The sequence below is a fragment of the Gekko japonicus genome, unplaced genomic scaffold (genome assembly GCF_001447785.1).
Source record: "Gekko japonicus isolate JY-2015 unplaced genomic scaffold, Gekko_japonicus_V1.1 scaffold515, whole genome shotgun sequence".
NCBI classification, from domain to species: Eukaryota; Metazoa; Chordata; class Lepidosauria; order Squamata; family Gekkonidae; genus Gekko; species Gekko japonicus.
This window is the reverse complement of record NW_015164680.1, coordinates 534,837-553,574: the sequence shown is the minus strand read 5'-3', so window position 1 is coordinate 553,574 and position 18,738 is coordinate 534,837. Positions and strand designations below refer to the sequence as shown.

Sequence of the window (18,738 nt, the reverse complement as noted above, 5' to 3'; positions counted from 1 at the left end):
CTTCTCCGTCCTGGCGGAACTCTCTGCCGAATAACACCAGGGCCAGGCGGGATCTGATGCAATTCCACGGGGCCTGTAAGGCAGGCTTTTAGTTGAGGGCAACAATGGGAGACGGAGACTGGCACCCTCTCTTTCTTTTCTATGGCCCCCACATGCCCTGCCCTGCCGTGTGGGACGGTGGTGTGGCTGGCAAAGGTGGAACTGTATTGCCCTCTGGGGTTGGTTTAATTTACTGTTTCTGTTTGTGTTCTTAATTATACACTAATTGCATTTTTAAATGTTTTGCAAGGTTGTAAACCGCCCAGAGCCTGCTTGCAGGGTGGGCGATTCATAAATCCAATGAAATAAATAAATGAAACAAACGCGATTTCAGGAGAAGTAAGTGCAGAAATCCAGTGAGTCTATCCTCCATAGACATGATACAAAAAGCGTGGGGATAATAAGGCAAATAAGCTAATTGAGATACCCATTCTTATGTAATGTTACATATTATCAGGTAGAAAGTCTGCTGCAAAGGAGAGTGCTGGGATGGAAAGAGAGTCAAATTAGGATTACCAACAACCTGGCGAGCAAATATCCTGTCCCTTTAACAGAGGCTTAAAGTACCGGGTGATGTTATTTACTTCCATGCCATGGAAAGCTTCAGTGGCCCATTTCCTCACATTAGACCTCTGTTAAAGGGACAGGACATTCTTTCTCCAGGCCAGTTGAAAACCCTGAATCAAATGAGAACCGGTCCCAGCAGAGAAGGCTTTGCTTTATCACCTCTGTCCCTGATGCTGGCTGGTAGAATAGTTGTTGGCAGGATCTGCTTTGGGAGGGGAGGAACCAACAGCTGCTGGTTCCAAGGGTCTCTCCTCTTCCTCTGTACGAGGGCTTTCCGCCAACAACCACTTGCTAAGTGTTGGAAGAGGGACTACAAAGCCACATGGGCTGTGTGAGTCATAGGTAAGGTTGCCAGTAACCTGCAGAGAAACTGTCCTTCCCCGTTAATGTATGGAAGTCAACTGGTGAAGCTGTTTCTGCATGCAAAATATGTGCGGTACCCCAAAGTCAGGTCCCCCTGTTGGTGTATAAGTTTCAGCACCTAGCTCTCTAAGATCTACTTGACAGCTGACAGCTGTAATAATCTAGATTCAGCCAGTTTGGACTGGGCAGAGCTGAGGCACAGTCAGAATGAGTCAGCACTGTTCTGATTGGCTGGTCATGTGTATATAAGTAGCAATGTACCACTGTATATTTCCCCTTGATGGTGGATGGAGTCTGGCGAAGCACTTTGTTGGAGAGCTGTAAATACTGTAAATAAATTCCTGTATATAGTTACCACTGGACTGAGTAAGTGTGGTTTACAATTGGAAGCCTCTGGTGAGTGAAAGACTGCTGAGAGTGCAAACGTGACTGAGGTGCTGGTTCGTACTACCACACGCACTGCGCGACACCCCCATGCTGCAGCCTTCTGCTGTGAAGCAGGTCACCCTGTATCTTCTTTTATTGATTGTCTGCACAGGAAATCCAGTTCTGAATGATTGCTGTAGTACTACCATAGTGCAATACTCCCAACAGTGGGTGGATGTTGTGTAAGTTCATCCTTTGTTCAGCCAGTCTGTGAGTGTGTCTTTGGAGGGAATTGGAAACCTCAGATTGGAAGATGCTCCTGTATGCTCACTGAAATTTCAAAAGTTTTCCAGGAATGATTATCACAAAAAGATAATAGTGCATTAGTCTGGTCTGGAGGTATTGTTCCGACTACATTTCGACTTTTCTTCCTGACTTGCCATTTAGATTGACCTGCGCTACGAAGCGAGGAACCTGGAGCGTTTCCACCGTAATTTCCGAGATGAGGATTCTGTGAAATTCCCCATTCCGCTTTTCCCTTTTGTCACAAGAAACATCCTAGTGGAGACATTTGAGGTGAGAATGTTGCCATACAGCGGGCCAACTTCTGCATTCTCGGGAATGCTTATGTTCTCCAGGGCAGTGGTCCGGGTGAAGGAAGTGTATTGTGCTAAATGCACTGACCCTTTCACGTTTGTTTAGATTCTGCCTTTCTTCTTTCTTAAGTTCTTCAGTGAACTTAAGGTGAATAAACAAAAAGATTTCCCAAAAAACCTCTCAGCATCCCGCCATCTCAAAGTGACTCCCATCATCCAAGGAGCACAGGCCTTTGCCCTCAAGTGTACAAACTAAACAGACAGACCTTACAAGGGCCCTCAAGTGTACAAACTAAACAAGACAGACCTTACAAGGGAAGGGGCATGGAGGGAGAAAACAGAGGAAGGAGATCAAGTTGACCTTGTTGGAAAGAAGCAAGTATTATCATCCAGGTGGGACCAGGCAGGCCTTCCTTGCTTAGTCTTCTTGCTTTGATGGAGGTGATGTAGCCCTTAGACATCTGGCAAAGGCAGCCAGCAGAATGTCTTTCCTCTACTGTTTGGGGGAGCTGCTACACACCAGATTGTTCTTTCTTGTGTGTGTGTGTGTGTAAGGTGCCGTCAAGTTGCAGTTGACTTGTGACCTCAGCAAGGGGCTTTCAAGGCAAGTGAGAAGCACAGGTGGTCTTTCTTGGAGATCTCCCATCCAGGAACTAACCAGGGCTGACACTGCTTAGCTTCTGAGATTTGACAAAATCGGGCTGTACCGTGCTGGCTTCCCTCCCTGTTCTTTCTTGCAGGGAAGTAATTCTGTGGTGGATGGCTAGGGAAGGCTGTTTTTCAGGAAAGCTCAGGTCAAACCCATAACCAGAAATTGGATTGTATGGAGGAAGGACCATCAAAAGTCAAATTGCTAACAGCAGAAATCTAAAAAAAGTCCAATGTACATAAAGTTACTTTATTTAAATTGAACAGGATTTTGTGGGTTCCCACCTAGGCCTGGATTCTAGGGTGACCACTGACAAATGTTTCATTTCATATCCAGGAGCTTTGTTCAAAATATAATTGTCTGATTGTGCATTACTTCTGAGGAAACATGAATAAGATCAAGCTGTGACAGGCTTCTGAATGGCAGTAGTGGACAAGTGGAAGTGTCTCATTCTGAATCCAGTACAGGCTGTACGGTCTCCGTCCCAGGAATGTTACAGCATCCCTGTTACTTTCCAAAAGTAATGCACTATGTTCCTGAAGTATCAGGAAGGATTTCCACTGGGCCTCCCTGATTCCACTTGGTCTCTTTCAAAGGCAGCTGAACCAGTATCTCGGTATCTGCACACCGAGGTCAAAATGGCGCTGCGGCAGAAGTTAGCCAAGATGGGGATGGACATGCTGCTAAAGATGGTAAGAGGCCTTGACCTGTTTCTGCAGTCAACCCAATTAGCTTATCAGCCAGGAAGCTAGAAATCTGCTTCACATAATTCCAGTTTCTTTAGCCAGAAAACCCTAATGACGTGACTGGAATGAATGACTCGGTGCTCTTGACTTGCATGTTGTATTTTGATTATGGAATGTTGGCATTGCTGATCTTGATGTTGTTGCCAAGTTAGCAAGCTAATAGGATGCATGTTGTCTGGAAGGGTAGAGTTAGTAGGTTTTTGCAAAAATGCTCTTTGGATGGGGTCCAGCAGGATGCCAGAATTCCAGGCCCTGAGCCACTGAATGATCCGTCCAGATTTATTTTATTTCAGATGTATAGATATTGAAAATGTATGAATCTAATGTGTATGTTTTCAAATAAACGTTTAGAAATCTGAAGTAAATATACTGTGACTCAGAATTGGGCAAGTTCATATGCTCAGTCTGACCTCTCTCAGGTGGAAGGAAATGTCCTCAGTGTTGGCCACTCCACTTGGCAAGTGAGTCATTTGACGTCTGAAGCTGTGGGTGCATTGGTCATGGCTGGGATTCTCCATCCCACAGGTGTTTGTTGATAACTTTGTCCATGCTGACCTCCACCCCGGGAATATTCTGGTTCAGGGAGCAGAGCACGCGAGTGACACCCTTGAGGTCCGGACTAGCATGGTGGACCTGCTTGACACGCTGATTTTGGAAGTGCAGCCTTCACACTCCCCACTCCGGCTGGTGCTTCTGGATGCAGGAATCATAGCGGAGTTGCAGAGTAGTGACCTTGAGAACTTCCGGGCCGTGTTTACAGCTGTGGTACTAGGACAGGTGAGGCCTTCTACATTTCAGCACCCTAAAGAAAAAAAAGTCATGGCACTATAATTACATACATACTGGATTATGGATTCACTGGCTTATGTCCTGATGTGCCATGGGTTCGGGGCTCTTGGCTCTGACCACTCCTGGTGCATCCTTGGTGTCCACGGTGACATGGGAAGCTGCTGTGGGCTGGTGTAAAAATGAAGCTTCCAATTTCTTAAACGCGGTTAAGAGATGAAGAGCAGGCCATGGGCTTGCATGCTCCTGTTTTCCTGCTTTCTCTCTCCAGCGTGTTCCCCTGATCACTTTTGGTTGGTTGCCTTAAATGGCTGAGCGGTGCCATTGTTGGGCGCTAACCATGGTTAATGCTAAACAGCATTCTCCTCTTATGTAGAGTATGAAGCAGGTTTGCGAACATTGGTTATGAGAGAATTCTGGTTAGCATTAACCATAGTTAGTGTTGGTGCAAGCATAATATTAAATCATAGGAAACGTAAATAAAGGGAAGATTCATGCTGAAGAGAACTTGGAGTTGGCTTCCAGTCTTTGGCCCATGGTAAGGAGATCAAGAATAACTTCTATACTCTGCTTTTTGCATCCTGGCCCATTCTGTCTGCTGGCTTTTGTGCTGTGTAGTTGCTAGAATCATAGAATCACCGAGTTGGAAGGGGCCATACAGGCCATCTAGTCCAACCCCCTGCGCAATGCAGGATCAGCCTAGAATATCCCTGACAAGTGTTTGTCCAGCCGCTGCTTAAAGACCGCCAGTGAGGGATAGCTTACCACCTCCCTAGGCAGCTGATTCCACTGCTGTGCAACTCTTTCTGTCAAACAGTTTTTCCTAAGATCCAGCCGGTACCTTCCCATCCTTAATTTAAACCCATGATTGCGAGTCCTTTCCTCTGCTGCCAACAGGAACAGCTCCCTGCCCTCCTCTAAGAGACAGCCCTTCAAATAATGTGCCCCCTCAGCCTCCTCTTCTCCAGACGGAACATTCCTAAGTCCTTCAGCCTTTCCTCACAGGGTTTGGTCTCCAGGCCCCTAATCATCCTCATCGCTCCCCTCTGCACCTGCTCCATTCTGTCCACATCCTTTTTGAAGTGAGGATTTGGAAGATGGATTTGAATGGCTGACCTAGTGTAGAAGGACAAGGAAACTGGATCCTTCGCAAGCACCACCTGTAGGAGTTTTTCTCAGAAAGGGATGGTGTCCAAGCCTGCCTCATCTGCTTTTTGGTATGATCTACAGGGGGAGAGAGTGGCAGAGTTAATCCTTCATCACTCCCGAGCTAACCAGTGCAAGGATGTGGAGAAATTCAAAGCAGAAATGGCAGAGTTGGTGATGAAGGCCAGGAGCAACACCATAGCCCTGGGAAAGGTCAGTTGTCAGCCAAATGGTGAAGTGTGTCTGCTCTAACCTGAATGCACCAGCGAGACCCAGAACACGGAGACCAGTAAGAGGACACCCTGGTCCCCCCTCTAGACAGGTGGCTTCGGATCTCTTTATCTGGTGTGACTTTTATCTCTCCCTGTTTTGCCTAAATAAAAGGAATTTCAAATGAAAATATGATGTCGTGATTAGAGCTGAAATCCCCAGTCAAGCCATGAAAGCTCACTGCCAGTCACGTCCTCCTTGGGCCAGTCACGTCCTCCTCTACCTCGTAGGAATGTTACGAGGATAAAATAGCAAGGAGAGTAGAACGATGAATGAGCTACTTGGAGGAAGGGCGGGATAAAAATGTAACAATACGTATAGATTTTTAAAAATACAGATAACAGAAATAGCGAGGGTTGTCGGTCAAACAGAGATTTTTCCGTGTAGTCCGTGCCGATGTTCCCTCTAAACTGTGGAATCTTGTGAGCAGAAATTCTATTTTGTGAGCTACTGACATTAAAGTTGTGAGCAAGCAATTTGGCTACTGCATAAATTAGTTTGCTCTGGAGCCATCCTTCCTGAGCTAAGACAAAAATGTGTGAGCCAGAGGCTAAAAAACTGTGAGCTAGCTCACACTAACTCAGCTTAGAGGGAACACTGGTCCGTGCTTAAGGCCTTTGGAGAAAAAGTGGGACTGGGTGGAGAGGCCCCTCTGGGATAGACAACAACCTGATAGATGCTCTTGGCTGTAGACCAAAATACTCAAGACACACTGAATACATGTCTTTCTTTTTTTACTGTTCCCCACCCAGTCCCACTGCTGAATCTTATGTTTACTGTTCCTAGTTTGTTGCAGCGAAGGTCTCTTGACCAATGGCACTTTTAACCTTTTGCATTACAGCTCCAAGTAGTGAGCCTGCTGTCCAGCGTCTTCAAGTTACTAATGACCCACAAGGTGAGAGAGCAAATTCTTTCTGCTTCGTCTTCGGGTCCTGAATCACCATGTTGTCTAATAGTGGTCAGGGGGTGGTGGGGAACAATGCCAGACCCCCTCCCCTTTGCATCCCACACTGTGAAGCCAGGCATCCATCAGCATGAAGTGGGCCACAGAAGCCCACACGCCAGCCAGCTGATCAATGGTGCCTGGTCCTGTAAGCATCAGCCAGTCACTGACACCTGGCCCTCTGACAGTTGGCTGTCTGGAATCTCCACCCTGGGGGTGGAGACGGGAAGCAATTGCTCAGAAGGCATTACTGGTGTCTCATGGGTGTGGCCATACCCCCAGAAGGCTTCTGGGTAGAGGAGGGGGGGTTACTTGGCATTCCCTAGACCTGGTCAGGGCCTTTAAAAGGCTTGAGGGGGGAGGCCAAGGAGGAGGACAGACCAACTCAGAAGGGGGCAGAGCTGGAGGAGGTGAAGTAGGGTGGTGCTCCACACCCTCCCCTCTCCATCTGTAGCCAAAGGGATCATGGAGCAGGAAGGCTGTGGCCTGGGATCTGACAGTAGGAAACTTTGATGGCCGTCTGCTGATCAGTAGGACAGTGAAGGTGGGCCTCCCTGAGACAAGACAGAGATTTCTGCAAACTCGGGACACTTTCCAAGAGTGCAGAAAAATATTAGTTTATAGGTTAAGGGGGGGGGGACTCAAATGGGACGATTGCTGCCATTTGGTAGGCATGGAATGTTTAGGGCACTTAAATGGCAGATAGAAGGGAAAAAAGGAAACCTGAGGGAGCTAGAAGAAATCGGTTCTGTTCAAGCCCCTCCAGGATTCTGGTGAGAGAAATGTGGATCAGGGAGAAATTTCCCAATTATTTACCACCATCTGGGCATTTCCTTATTTCCTGTAATAGCCAGCTTCACCAGAAAGGCAGCTAAGGAGTTCCACTTACATACAAGGTCAGCATTAATGCAGACTTGGGAAACTCACTGGGTATGTAGAAAAAATTATTAGTTCATGCACAGAAAAAACCCTCTTTCCCATTGGCCTCGTGAGGACTGAGCATGTTTTTTGCCCTTGGCGTACGGAGGGCAGATGAGAATCATTTTTAGGGGGGAAGGGAGGGAGGGAGAGAGAAATTGATCTGTTGGCTTGAACACATTGGCCATTGGTTTGGCACATCACATTCAATTGCATAATCTGAGCCACTTGTATTTCTAAATGTATAAAATCCAAAGATTTTACAATGTGCTGCAAATGAGTTCATTTTAAGTCCCTTGGTGTTGTATTCTGAGACCACTTCAAAAGTGTAAGTAACCCCCCCCCCCCGCATCTTGTTCCTTCTCTCCATCTAAATCTGACATCATTCCAGATGACAACTCAGGAGGCAGGATTCAGCCACATATGTTGCAGCCTCTGTAAGTGTATGCTGCGGTTCCCAGGGTACTGGATGTTACACCCAGTAACAAAAGAATTCTTTTTGATTGCATCTTGACTTTGCTTTCCAACCAAAATAAGGCTGCCAAAGTAGCTTACAGCATTTTAAAACCAGTGCAGATGAGAACCTACAAAGGAAAGGTGCTTGTGGAGGGGGCTCTTAGTGAGATTTTGGTGCAGGCATGGCTGGAAGGATGCCTAGCACTGCCTTTTGTCCCTACAGCCTCAGCTATGACAGCTGGTAGCTGGGAAGAGGGAAACCCTCAGCTGCAGCAGGATCTGGGCAAGCAGCCTCTGTAAGTGTATGCTGCGGTTCCCAGGGTACTGGATGTTACACCCAGTAACAAAAGAAATCTTTTTGATTGCATCTTGACTTTGCTTTCCAACCAAAATAAGGCTGCCAAAGGAAAGGTGCTTGTGGAGGGGGCTCTTAGTGAGATTTTGGTGTAGGCATGGCTGGAAGGATGCCTAGCACTGCCTTTTGTCCCTACAGCTTCAGCTGCAGCAGGATCTGGGCAGGATAGAAGGAGGTTGTGGGCTTGGACTGTGGCTAAGTGGTAGACCATTTGTTTTGCAAGCAGAAGGTCCTGGGTCCAATCCCTGGCATCTCCAGTTAAAAGGACCAGGTAACAGGTGATGGGAAAGGCCCTGAGACCCTAGAAGGCCACTGCCAGTCAGAATCTGGATCCTGAAATAGGCTGCGTTTGTGAAAGAAATCTATCCTACCTTTTCCATTCCAGCTCCAAATGGCAAACTCACTTGCCTAAAATACCAGGGCTGGTTTCATCTGTATGGACACGTGGCATCCTCCTAAGTTCTTGATTCTGATTATATCCTTTTTGTGTGTATTTTTTTTTGTATTTTCTAACGTGTGTGCGCGCACACCTGGAAGTCATGGTGCCCTCTGGTGACTGACGCCTACTGGGGGCCTGGAGAATATTTAGAGAGGTGGCTGGATAAATCCTGCCCCTGCCTCCCGACTGCTGGTATTCCAAAGAGGTCTCCCATCCATGTATTTGCCAGAGTCTACCCTGCTTAGCTTCTGAGTCTAGGCTTGCCTGGGCTATCCAGGTCAGGGCGATTCTTATTATGCCCTTGTAGGTATTCCCGTCCCTTTTCAGCCCCACTCTCTCCATACCCGCTGGCATTTGGATTGCCTGCTTGCTTGGCTGCACACTCCTCCTTCTTTTTGCCCCAGTAGCATTGCAGGTCTTTTCACTGTCACATCAGGATAGAGAAAGACGCCAGGTAACAACAGTGGAGATGCTGAGGGGTGGCTTCGCCTTCGCCAGCATCCATGGTTATGGGAATGGACTGAGGAAAAGCAAGTTCATCTCTGGCCTCTGCCCCTCTTGCAAAATCACCTTCCGTTCTGCATGACTGTTGGTGAAACTTCACATTATTACTGTCAGTGGGCCATATTCTTAAGACTTCTACCTAAAACGACTTTAGCTTTTGCATTTAATGTTTGCGACCCTGTGACAATTTCATACGACACTTGCTTTGTTCGGCACAAATGTATGAGTCTTGAAAACGTGCCCTTTGCCGAACCAGTAACAAGCTCCCTTACTTCTCTTGTCTTTGTGCTTCCAGGTGAAGCTGGAGAGTAACTTTGCCTCTGTCGTATTTGCCATTATGGTGCTGGAAGGCCTCGGCCGCTCGCTGGACCCTGAACTGGATATCCTGAAAGCTGCAAAACCTCTTCTCGTCAAACCTCCACGTTCCCTCCTGGAGTAGCCGGCTCGTATGTTTGGTACAGAAGGTGGAAACAGTCTAAATATGGAAGACTCTGCTGAGACTTATTACTCAACCTATTCATATCCAGATAGGCAGTGTTCTGGTGCTAAACCCTTTCCACTGGGTCCAGGTGTTTGGATGTAATTGGCGCAGTGCACTATAAAAAGTCAACCAAAACCGTATGTCCATTTTTAGCTCTCTGTTAAATAGGTACCACTTCGGTGGGAAGGTAACAGCGTTCCGTGTGCCTTGGTGTTTAGTCATGCCGGCCACATGACCACGGAAACGTCTTCGGACAGCGCTGGCTCTTCGGCTTTGAAACGGAGATGAGCACCGCAACCCTAGAGTCGGATTCGACTGGCTTTTGAGCAAGGGAACCTTTACAACGGTAGACTGTCAAGTTGGTCTAAAAACCATTGGGAACCTAGAATGTTAAAAATGTCATTATGGTACTCCATTTTGCCTTAATGACAAAGCAGTGGCTTCTACCCAGCAAGAGGGCAGGGAACAGAAATAGGTTGTTTTTTACATATGCTGTTGGTGGATGTACTTCTAACTGCAACAATCTGTCTTGGGAAAGACCGGATGTATTAATAAACGGTTTGAAGTGGGAAGAAGCTCTCTGTGTGGATGGTGATACCTAGATGGGAAGGACAGCAGGGAACAGTTTCCAGGACATTTTAGGCTGCCTCAAGGGTGCCTTCCCCTTGCGGAAGCATTGCTACAGCTGGAAAATATTTTCATTCACAATTCCATTGTCATATTTCCAGCACCAGATTTTGAATGGTGAAACATTCTTGCCACTCCCAGTTTCCCTCTTCCCTCGGCATCCCTCCGGCTTCTTCCTGCAAGCGGCCATTGAGAACTTAGGAAGACAAGTTATTTGGCTGTGGGTGGGGGGTCCAATACCTTCTGCAATGGATGAGAGGGTCTGGCTGCCTCTGGCTGCACACAGTACTTGAGGGAGGCTGCTATTTGGGGCACAAGAATAATCGGGACTAGACAAGTTCAAGCCGGGTAAGAACCCTGGGTGAGCCAATTCCAGGCCGTGGGCCATGTGTTTGACCCGTCTGGCATGGTCTGCCTTTCCTTGTGCAAGCATGTGGCGAGGGCTGGGACCCTCAGGATGCGTCCTGTCCGCCTCCCGTCTTCTTCCCAGGAGACGGTGTAGTTGGGAACTCCTTTCCAAACAAGAGACAGAGGAAGCATGCCACTTATGAGGGGACTTTCAGGGTCATCCCACAAACACTGTCCTGGGAGTAAGTTCCATTGAATAGACTTGAGTAGGACTTTGAGTCTACCTGCTTGGGGTTTCCTTCCTAAGTACAGCATCTGGCTCCTGAACTCTTGCACTGGCATATTGGCCTGCAGTACCGAATTAACATCCTTCTGACACCTGCAGAACATGAAGATTTGTGACACCCTATCAACAAGACACAACTGTGAATAAATGGCATCGAAGCATTTATTTGTTCTCGCACCAAAGCACAGAAAGGCATGGACATGTGCCTTTTCAGGCTGTGTACCCACAAAGACTTCTCTAGAGTGACGGGAGTGACTTCCCCCTCTTGCTGCCGTAAGTCTAGTTTTGATCCAACAGGAGCAGGTTGGTAACAACAAGCATGATGAGGGAGGGGAGAAAATTATGGCGGGGGGGGGCACCTTATTAGGGAAGAGCCACTTGCACTGCAATGAGTTTCTGGCATTAAGGGCAGGATTTTAAAACACGATAGCCAATGTAATCCCTACAGAAAAGTTCCAAGTGAGTTAAGCAGACATGCGGACCTAAGCAGAGTTAATTCAAGGGCAGGAAGGGAAAGGAATCCAATGACAATCCCTAAAAGTGTGCCAGCATTAATGAAGGGCCAGTGTGGAACCTCGTGACAGGTACAGTCACTGCAACAGGAAGGTCTGTGAACGGCAGTGCGCATGTTGTGCACTGAGAAGGTGCCAGTGTTAATCCCCGGAATCTCCAGCTGAAAGGTTCTCTGTAGCAGGACTAGGGACATCCTTACTTCGAGAACCACTGCCGATCAGAGTAGACAATGGGGCTGGAGAGCCAGTGTGGTGTGGTGGTTAAGAGCGGTGGACTCTAATTTGGAGAGCCAGGTTTGATTCCCCACTCCTCTTCCACAGGAAGCCTGCTGGATGAACTTGGGCTAGTCACAGTTCTCTCAGAGCTCTCTCAGCCCCATTTACCTCACAAGGTGCCTGTTGGGGGGAGGGGAAGGGAAAGGTGATTGTAAACTGCTTTGTGACTCCTTGAGGCAGAGAAAAGCAAGGTAGAAAAACCAACTCGTCGTCTTCTTGGACTGGCTCATGATAAGGCCATGGGGGGGAGGGGGGGACGGCTCAGTGGTAGAACAGACCCTGGAGAGCTGCTGCCAGTCTGAGTAGACAATACTGAACCTGATGGACCAAGGGTCTGATTCAGTATAAGGTACCTTCCTGTGGTCCTGTAGTGCAGTTCCAGGGACAAGCTATTGGGGAACAGGGCTAGAAAAGAATGTCTGCCCGAGACCTTGGAGATATGTTACTGTCACAGGAGGGAATACTGGATTAGATCCAGTATCACCAACCTTTTCTTTAATGAAATCTACTGCAGTGTAATGAAAAATATCCTGAGCTCCCCCCCACCAGCATTTTACCAAGTTTTATCCTGTCCTAGAAAAAGAACATGGTCTAGGAACACCACCAGCAATGAAGATACCAGCTAAGCAGCACAGAGAAAAATTCTGTGAAATCTACACTTTTGAAAAAATGGCCTAAAGCAGATATTCTTGTGATATCCCCCCCCCCCCGGGTGTTCTAGGGGATGCACAAACTACACTGCAGTGGCTGGTGAGCTACCTACAGATGACCCCTGGGTTAGATGTGCCAATCGTTTGAACTTCATGTTCCCAAGACACATGCCTATAGATACAATTTGGCTATGATCTGGGGGGTTTGACTTTTCAAGACGTGCATCATGAGAACCCAGCAACTGGGTTTGACTGCAGGCAGGGCAGGACACAAGAACATGTCAGCAGTGCAAAACATGATGATCCACAAGACCACCTTCTCAGGTTTCTCTAAGCCAGGGGTCCCAAATGTGGTACCGACGGGCCCAGCAGCACCAGCCATCACACTACTCGACATTCACCGTTTTCAGAAAGTGGGTAGGGCCAGGCGAATACATGAACCTATGAAGCTGCCTTCTACGGAATCAGGACATTGGTCTATCAAGGTCAGTATTGTCTGCTCAGCTCTCCAGGGTCCCAGGCGGAGGTCTTTCACATCATCTACTGCTAGATCCTTGCAATGGGAGATGCCAGGGATTGAACTTGGGACCTTCTTCATGCCAAGCAGATGCGCTGCCACTGAGCCACGGCCCCTGCAAAGGGGAGCTTTTGCCCAGCACGGTGCCTGGTAGGCCAATGGAGTTTTGACTGGCTGTGCAGATTTTTAAAAACTGGCTTCCGTGTCAGCTGCCGCCAGTGTTGGTATCATTCTCTCTCTCCTCTCTTCCCAGCCCATACTAAAAATGACCCTTCTCCCCTCCACTTGGACTTCCTCTAGGTGCGTATACAGGTCTGCCTCCTGTGGCAGCCATTTTGTGGTTGTGCCCACCACCCTGTTTCAGAATTCCAGAGATACGCACGGGCTCAATAAGGCTGGGGACCCCTGCTCTAAGCCATGATCTGTACACAGCCTCGGCGGACTGTTTCACCATCCTCGGCAGCGTGTTGAATGGCACCTGTGAATGTTTCCAGATCCGTTTCCCAGAAGTTCATTTCCTGAAATGGCAGGGTCTTCATGAGAGCAAAGAGGCCCGGAGCATCAGGAGGCTCTGCTCTCTGAGGTACTGTTGGAGGTCCTGCGTTTCCTGTCTCTTCTTTTCTGCCCGCCGAGAAACCAAGTCTCGCTTCTGGAAGTCTCGTAACTTGGCAGCCACCTTCTTCTCCTTGGTGTCCTCTTCCTGCCCAGCAGCTTTCAGATTCTTCTGGACGGACTGCATCCTGTTCTTGAGCAGCTCCTACAAGAAATGCCGGTAAAGGAATTTAAAATGTTGCATGTGTGTAGCTCTTCATCGTGATGATAAAGAGCAGAAATGCAGTCGACAGAGATCCGAAACAACAAATGTTCCTTAATTGCAAGGGCAACTAAATGAATAGATATTTTGTGATTTTTCACAATGTTTTCTAAGATATAAAGCTGGCGTTAGCATCCATCAGTACTGGGAGTTTTCAGTACTATCCTGAAAACTGCAGGGTTTTTTTTTTTTTTAAGAAGTTGCTAGTCCTTAAGGTCTGAAAGTGTTTGCACAGTGGCTGGTGAAAGAAGCTGGCAAGTGGACATTCCAAAGATTAACAGATTTTGAGTAGATATGAAACTGCCTTAGACTGAATCAGACCCTTGGTCCATCAAAGTCAGTATTCCCTGCTCAGACTGGCAGCAGCTCTCCAGTTGCCGCGGGAGAGGCACAGGAGTCCCGTGGATTTTCCGGGCGCGATCACACCCCAGCATCTGGGAAGCGCAGTGCTCCCATGGCGAACCTGTGGCTCCCTGCTGAAGGTGCGGATTAAAAAACTAGTACTTACGAGGTACTAGTTTCCGGAAATCGTGGGCCAAGGGCGGGCATCTGATCGCGTTTCCGGTGGACTTACCTGGCATCCGGCACCCATCTCTGCAGGTTGCGCAACAGCGCCCAACAGCGCATGCGCACAAAGAGCGATTGCTAGTGCGATCGCGCAGTGCGACTTCTGTGCCACGCTGCAGGATACCTGTCTGGTCGGCATCTCCCCCCTAACCATGGGACCTCGACCGGGACGTGTGCTCGGGCGGCCGCGCATTAGTTTCCTCCAGGGCAATTAGCCACGCCTCCCCCCCCCCCGCGATATCTGGCTCTTGTGACCGGGGCCTAGTAAAGGTTTTTCACATCACCTTCCAGTTGATCATTTGAACTGGAGATGATGGGGATGGAATCTGGGATCTTTTGCATGCCAAGCAGATGCTCTGTCTCCGAGCTGTGGCTCCTCCCCTCGGCATACCTCACCAAATCTCCCCAAAAACACCAAAAACCACCCAGACTAAGTAAGCATATGCAAATTTTGCATAATATTTACAGGTTGTGGGATTTAATATTTATAAGCAAGGAACTGGGGCTGTTGATGCAGAACTTTGATTAAAAGCTCTGTTCCACAGATCTCATGATTTCAAACTTGTCCTACTACAACCCTCCTTAGTAGTGACGAGCTCACTTCCGCTGTAGTTCTTAACATAAAACTCTGAAGATCACTCCCCGCTCCATAAAAACCACCCAGCACAGAGGATGCGAATACAGCAGGTTTGAACCTGCTTGCCATCATTTATCGGAGAGCAGATTTCCTTGGGGCACAACTTGGATTTTCTTGTTATTCTGGAAAAACTCCCCCACTTATGTTTTGTGGGTGTATAAGACCTTTCTGAGAACCTGGCAAAGGGCAGCCACCTCACCAGCCTTTTTTTCTCCTGGGCATCAACTCCTTGATTGTGTTCCGTCAGCTGCTGGTCTCTGCGCTCGCGCTGCCCCTTTAAGAACTCCAACCTTTGACTCTCTTTGTTCTTTTCCTCCTCCCGCAAGCAGGACTCCTGCCTCATCCGCTCCTCTCTGGCAACCTGCAGGTGTCCCAGGCGCCGCCAGGCCCGCTCAGTGTTCTCCTGCTGCTTTTGTGAGCCCTGCAAGCTTCGCTGGAGTGATCGCTGCCTGTTTCAAAAAAGCATCAAAGGAAATGCTATACAAAGAAGATCCCACCTTTTGCACACGGTCAGTCTGTTACAGGCAATGAAGAACAGTTATGTACTATGCTTGGTGTTTCCGTGTGCGCTGAACAAAATATTAACAAGCTGTCCTCTCTGCCTGCTGTTCAGCTCTTGGTGGATTGCAAGGTGGAACCTGGGAACAGTTTTGCCTCCATGAATTCGTCTTTGAAATCTGCATTCTACACTTAGGTACATCAGACTGTTCGAGGATCTTGCCATACATGATCCCAAGAAAGCACAAGTATGGAACAATTGTACTGGGATTCACGCATGGATTCCATGAAGCTGCCTTATACTGAATCAGATCATCAGTCTATCAGAGTCAGTATTGTCTTCTCGGACTGGCAGCAGCTCTCCAGGGTCTCAGGCACAGGACTTTTGCATTGCCTACTACCTGACCCTTTCATCTGGAGAAGCCAGGTATCGATTCCAGGACCTTCTGCATGCCAAGCAATGCTCTGCCCCAGGACCCAGACCCCTCCATGCAGGAAAGGCTTTCAATGTTTTAATTTTATATCGACTGCACTGGCTTCCTAGTTTGCTTCTGGGCCCAGTTCGAAGTGCTAGGCCTTTAAAGCCCTGAATGGCCAGGGTGTCTTTGCCCATAGGGGCCTGCCTGTAGTTTAAGACGGATGGGCACTGCCTGACCAAAAGTTTCCTGATGAGCTTCATGCGTAAGGCAGAATTTGAACCTAGATCTCCCGGGTCCTAGTCTGGCACTCCAGCCATGGCTCCATTACCTTCTTGTGTCACGCAGCAGCTCTTTTTGGATGCGTTCCGCTTCCTGCTTCTGCTCCTCCTTGAGCCGCCTCTGCTCCCACTTCTGACGTCTGAACTCCATCCTCACTGCTTCTCTTGGACTATCCGGAGATGCTGCTGTGGCTGTTACTGGTAATCTCTGTGAGTGGAAAGGTCTCCATAAGGGACTGGTTTCTCCAAAGACAATTAACCTCCCATTGGCTTTTACAGCAAAGTAATACTGTGCTCCTGCCAACCTAGCAGTTCGAAAGCAAGAAATTGCAAGTAGATAAATAGGTACCACTTCGGTGGGAAGGTAACAGCGTTCCGTGCGCCTTGGTGTTTAGTTATGCCGGCCACATGACCACGGAAACGTCTTCAGACAGCGCTGGTTCTTCGGCTTTGAAACGGAGATGAGCACTGCAACCCTAGAGTCGGATTCGACTGGCTTTCGAGCAAGGGAACCTTTACCTTTACCTAATACTGTGCTCATCAAAATAGCTGGCCCTGGGTTTCAGTCAGGAGACTGGATAAGCAAGCGGTGTGTGTGTGGGGGGGCAATTTAAAAATGTCTTTCTGTCATTTCTACTCTGCATTCTCTTCTCATCTGCTTCCCAAAGCGGATTCCACATTTCACTTTAAACCATAAACCATAATGACAGTTAAAAGACACAAATGACCGCTAAAAAACCCCCTTACAATGCTAAATTTTCGAGCTCATTAAAACAGTAAAACAGTAAAACAGTAGCTGCAGTAAACAATATTAAAATAGTAGCATTCTAAATAATAGCCATTTTCAGCCTTGAATGTTGGCAACAAGCTAAATTAGCAAGGAAATGGGGGGGGGATTAATGTTCCACAGAAGGCCTGGTTAAGAAAATGCTTTTACTTGGCACTGTAAACTTGGTAGACTTGCATAAGGCTGATAGCAGTGGCAAAGACATTTCATAGCCAAGTTGCCACAATCCAAAAGGCCTGTCTTTAGTGGCCATCCACAATGAAGTAGGAAGGGGACACACAAAACGGGGTCTCCATGGAAGCTGGCAGGCAGGCTCACTTTGTGGGGGAGGGGTGATCTCTAAATTGAATGAATAAATAAAGAAATAAATAAGGATGTTGTAGGCAGCCCTTCAAGTTCTCTAGTGCCAGACCTTTTAGGCCTTTAAAGTAAAAACAGCATTTTAAATTGTGCATAGAAGTTAACTGGCAACTCATACCATGTTCCCAGTAATTCACATCAGTTAGCAACTTTGCTGTTGCATTTTATGCCCTCTCTGAGGCTTCTGAACAGTCTTCAAGGGTAGCCCACACAAAGTGCATTGCAGTAGTCTAACCAAGATATGATTACAGCATGGACAAAGAGAGCCAAATTACTGCAGGCAAAGATATCCTTACCTGTATGGCTGGTGCACTGTGACTCCTCCTCATGTGCAAAACTGATTCAATAGCTGAACTGTCTTCTTTCAATGACTTGTCCACCCAAACAAATGTAGCGTGGACTTGGGGACTGCGTGCAATAAAGAGTTTCCTAGGAGGGCTCTGGTGGAAAGGTAAGGCTGAAATTTCTTTCATGTTGGGCTGAGGAAAGACTGTTATGCAAAATAAGTTTATTATTAGAACGACATGTTATTAAAAGCAAAATCAAGTGGCAGATTTTATTTATTCCTTCTCAAAAGTGAGACAACATATTTACTGTGTTTTCCCCGTAATTAAATCCAAACTTAACTTGTTATAACTGTTTAGTTTTCCCATCTGTTAAAACACTGTCATTATGCTGTATGCTAATTTACTGTTCACCCTCTCTCTACATATGCATCAATGAACTGTTACCTTCCATTTCAATGTATCTGTGGAAGTGTGCGTGCACACAAAAGCTCACACCTTGAATAAAAAACTTTGTGGGTCTTAAAGGTGCCCCACAGGACTCAAACTTTGTTCTGCTGCCTCAGACCAACACGGCTACCCACCTGGATTGTCTCCCAAAGTCTCTCCCAAACATTATCTCACAAGGCAGCGCCAGTTAGTTGAAACTCAGTACATGGTGCTGATGGGCGGGGGCTACGGGTAAATAAAACTAAGAGCAGACACACAAGGGAAAGGGAGTGGTGTGACAAAAGGCAGAGGAAGGAGCTCTGTTTGGCAAGGCCGGAACAAAGAGGTGAGTCAGTGAGAAGTGTTTCTTCTCCCTAGAGATTTTTCTCTACCTTAGCTTCCAAACTGAAGTGCTTTTCTTTTCTTTTTTTTTTGAGTGGGTGGGATTTTTCATGTACTATAATTGTCCCATTTCCAGATGTCCCTTGTCCTTAAATACACTTTCCCAAACCTGCTTTCCTCTGACCATTTTTGAAAGTGCCAGCAGCTTCTGGAAGGAACTGTCCCCATTTCTCTGCCCCGCCAAGGTCCCGCCCACACCAAGGCCATTTCTCCACCCCCAGGCACCGTTTCCCCCAGCATCTTCTTTCTGCTGTGCTACCAGAGGGCCTCTTGAGAGTTTTTAAATCTGTAATTGTGATCGTGTGATCTTGATCTATCGCCACTTAACTAATCAAATTCCAGTAGAACTGGTATGGCGGAGTCCCTGCAGAGCATTTGTGGAAGGGGAAAGTTGGGGGGAAAGACAGAGGAAAGTGTGCAGAA

At 47.6% G+C, this 18,738-nt stretch overlaps 1 protein-coding gene across 1 annotated transcript in view; it reads left to right on the top strand.

The window, feature by feature from the left end:
* ADCK2 (aarF domain containing kinase 2) overlaps positions 1–9,582 on the top strand; it is a 15,953-nt gene extending 6,371 nt beyond the window's left edge. The window contains exons 3-8 of the mRNA XM_015409302.1: positions 1,783–1,911; positions 3,177–3,272; positions 3,852–4,103; positions 5,343–5,471; positions 6,370–6,423; positions 9,439–9,582. Of these exons, the coding sequence (XP_015264788.1) occupies positions 1,783–1,911; positions 3,177–3,272; positions 3,852–4,103; positions 5,343–5,471; positions 6,370–6,423; positions 9,439–9,582 (804 nt within the window). The remainder of the gene's footprint in view (positions 1–1,782; positions 1,912–3,176; positions 3,273–3,851; positions 4,104–5,342; positions 5,472–6,369; positions 6,424–9,438) is intronic.
* The last annotated feature ends 9,156 nt before the right edge of the window (positions 9,583–18,738 follow it).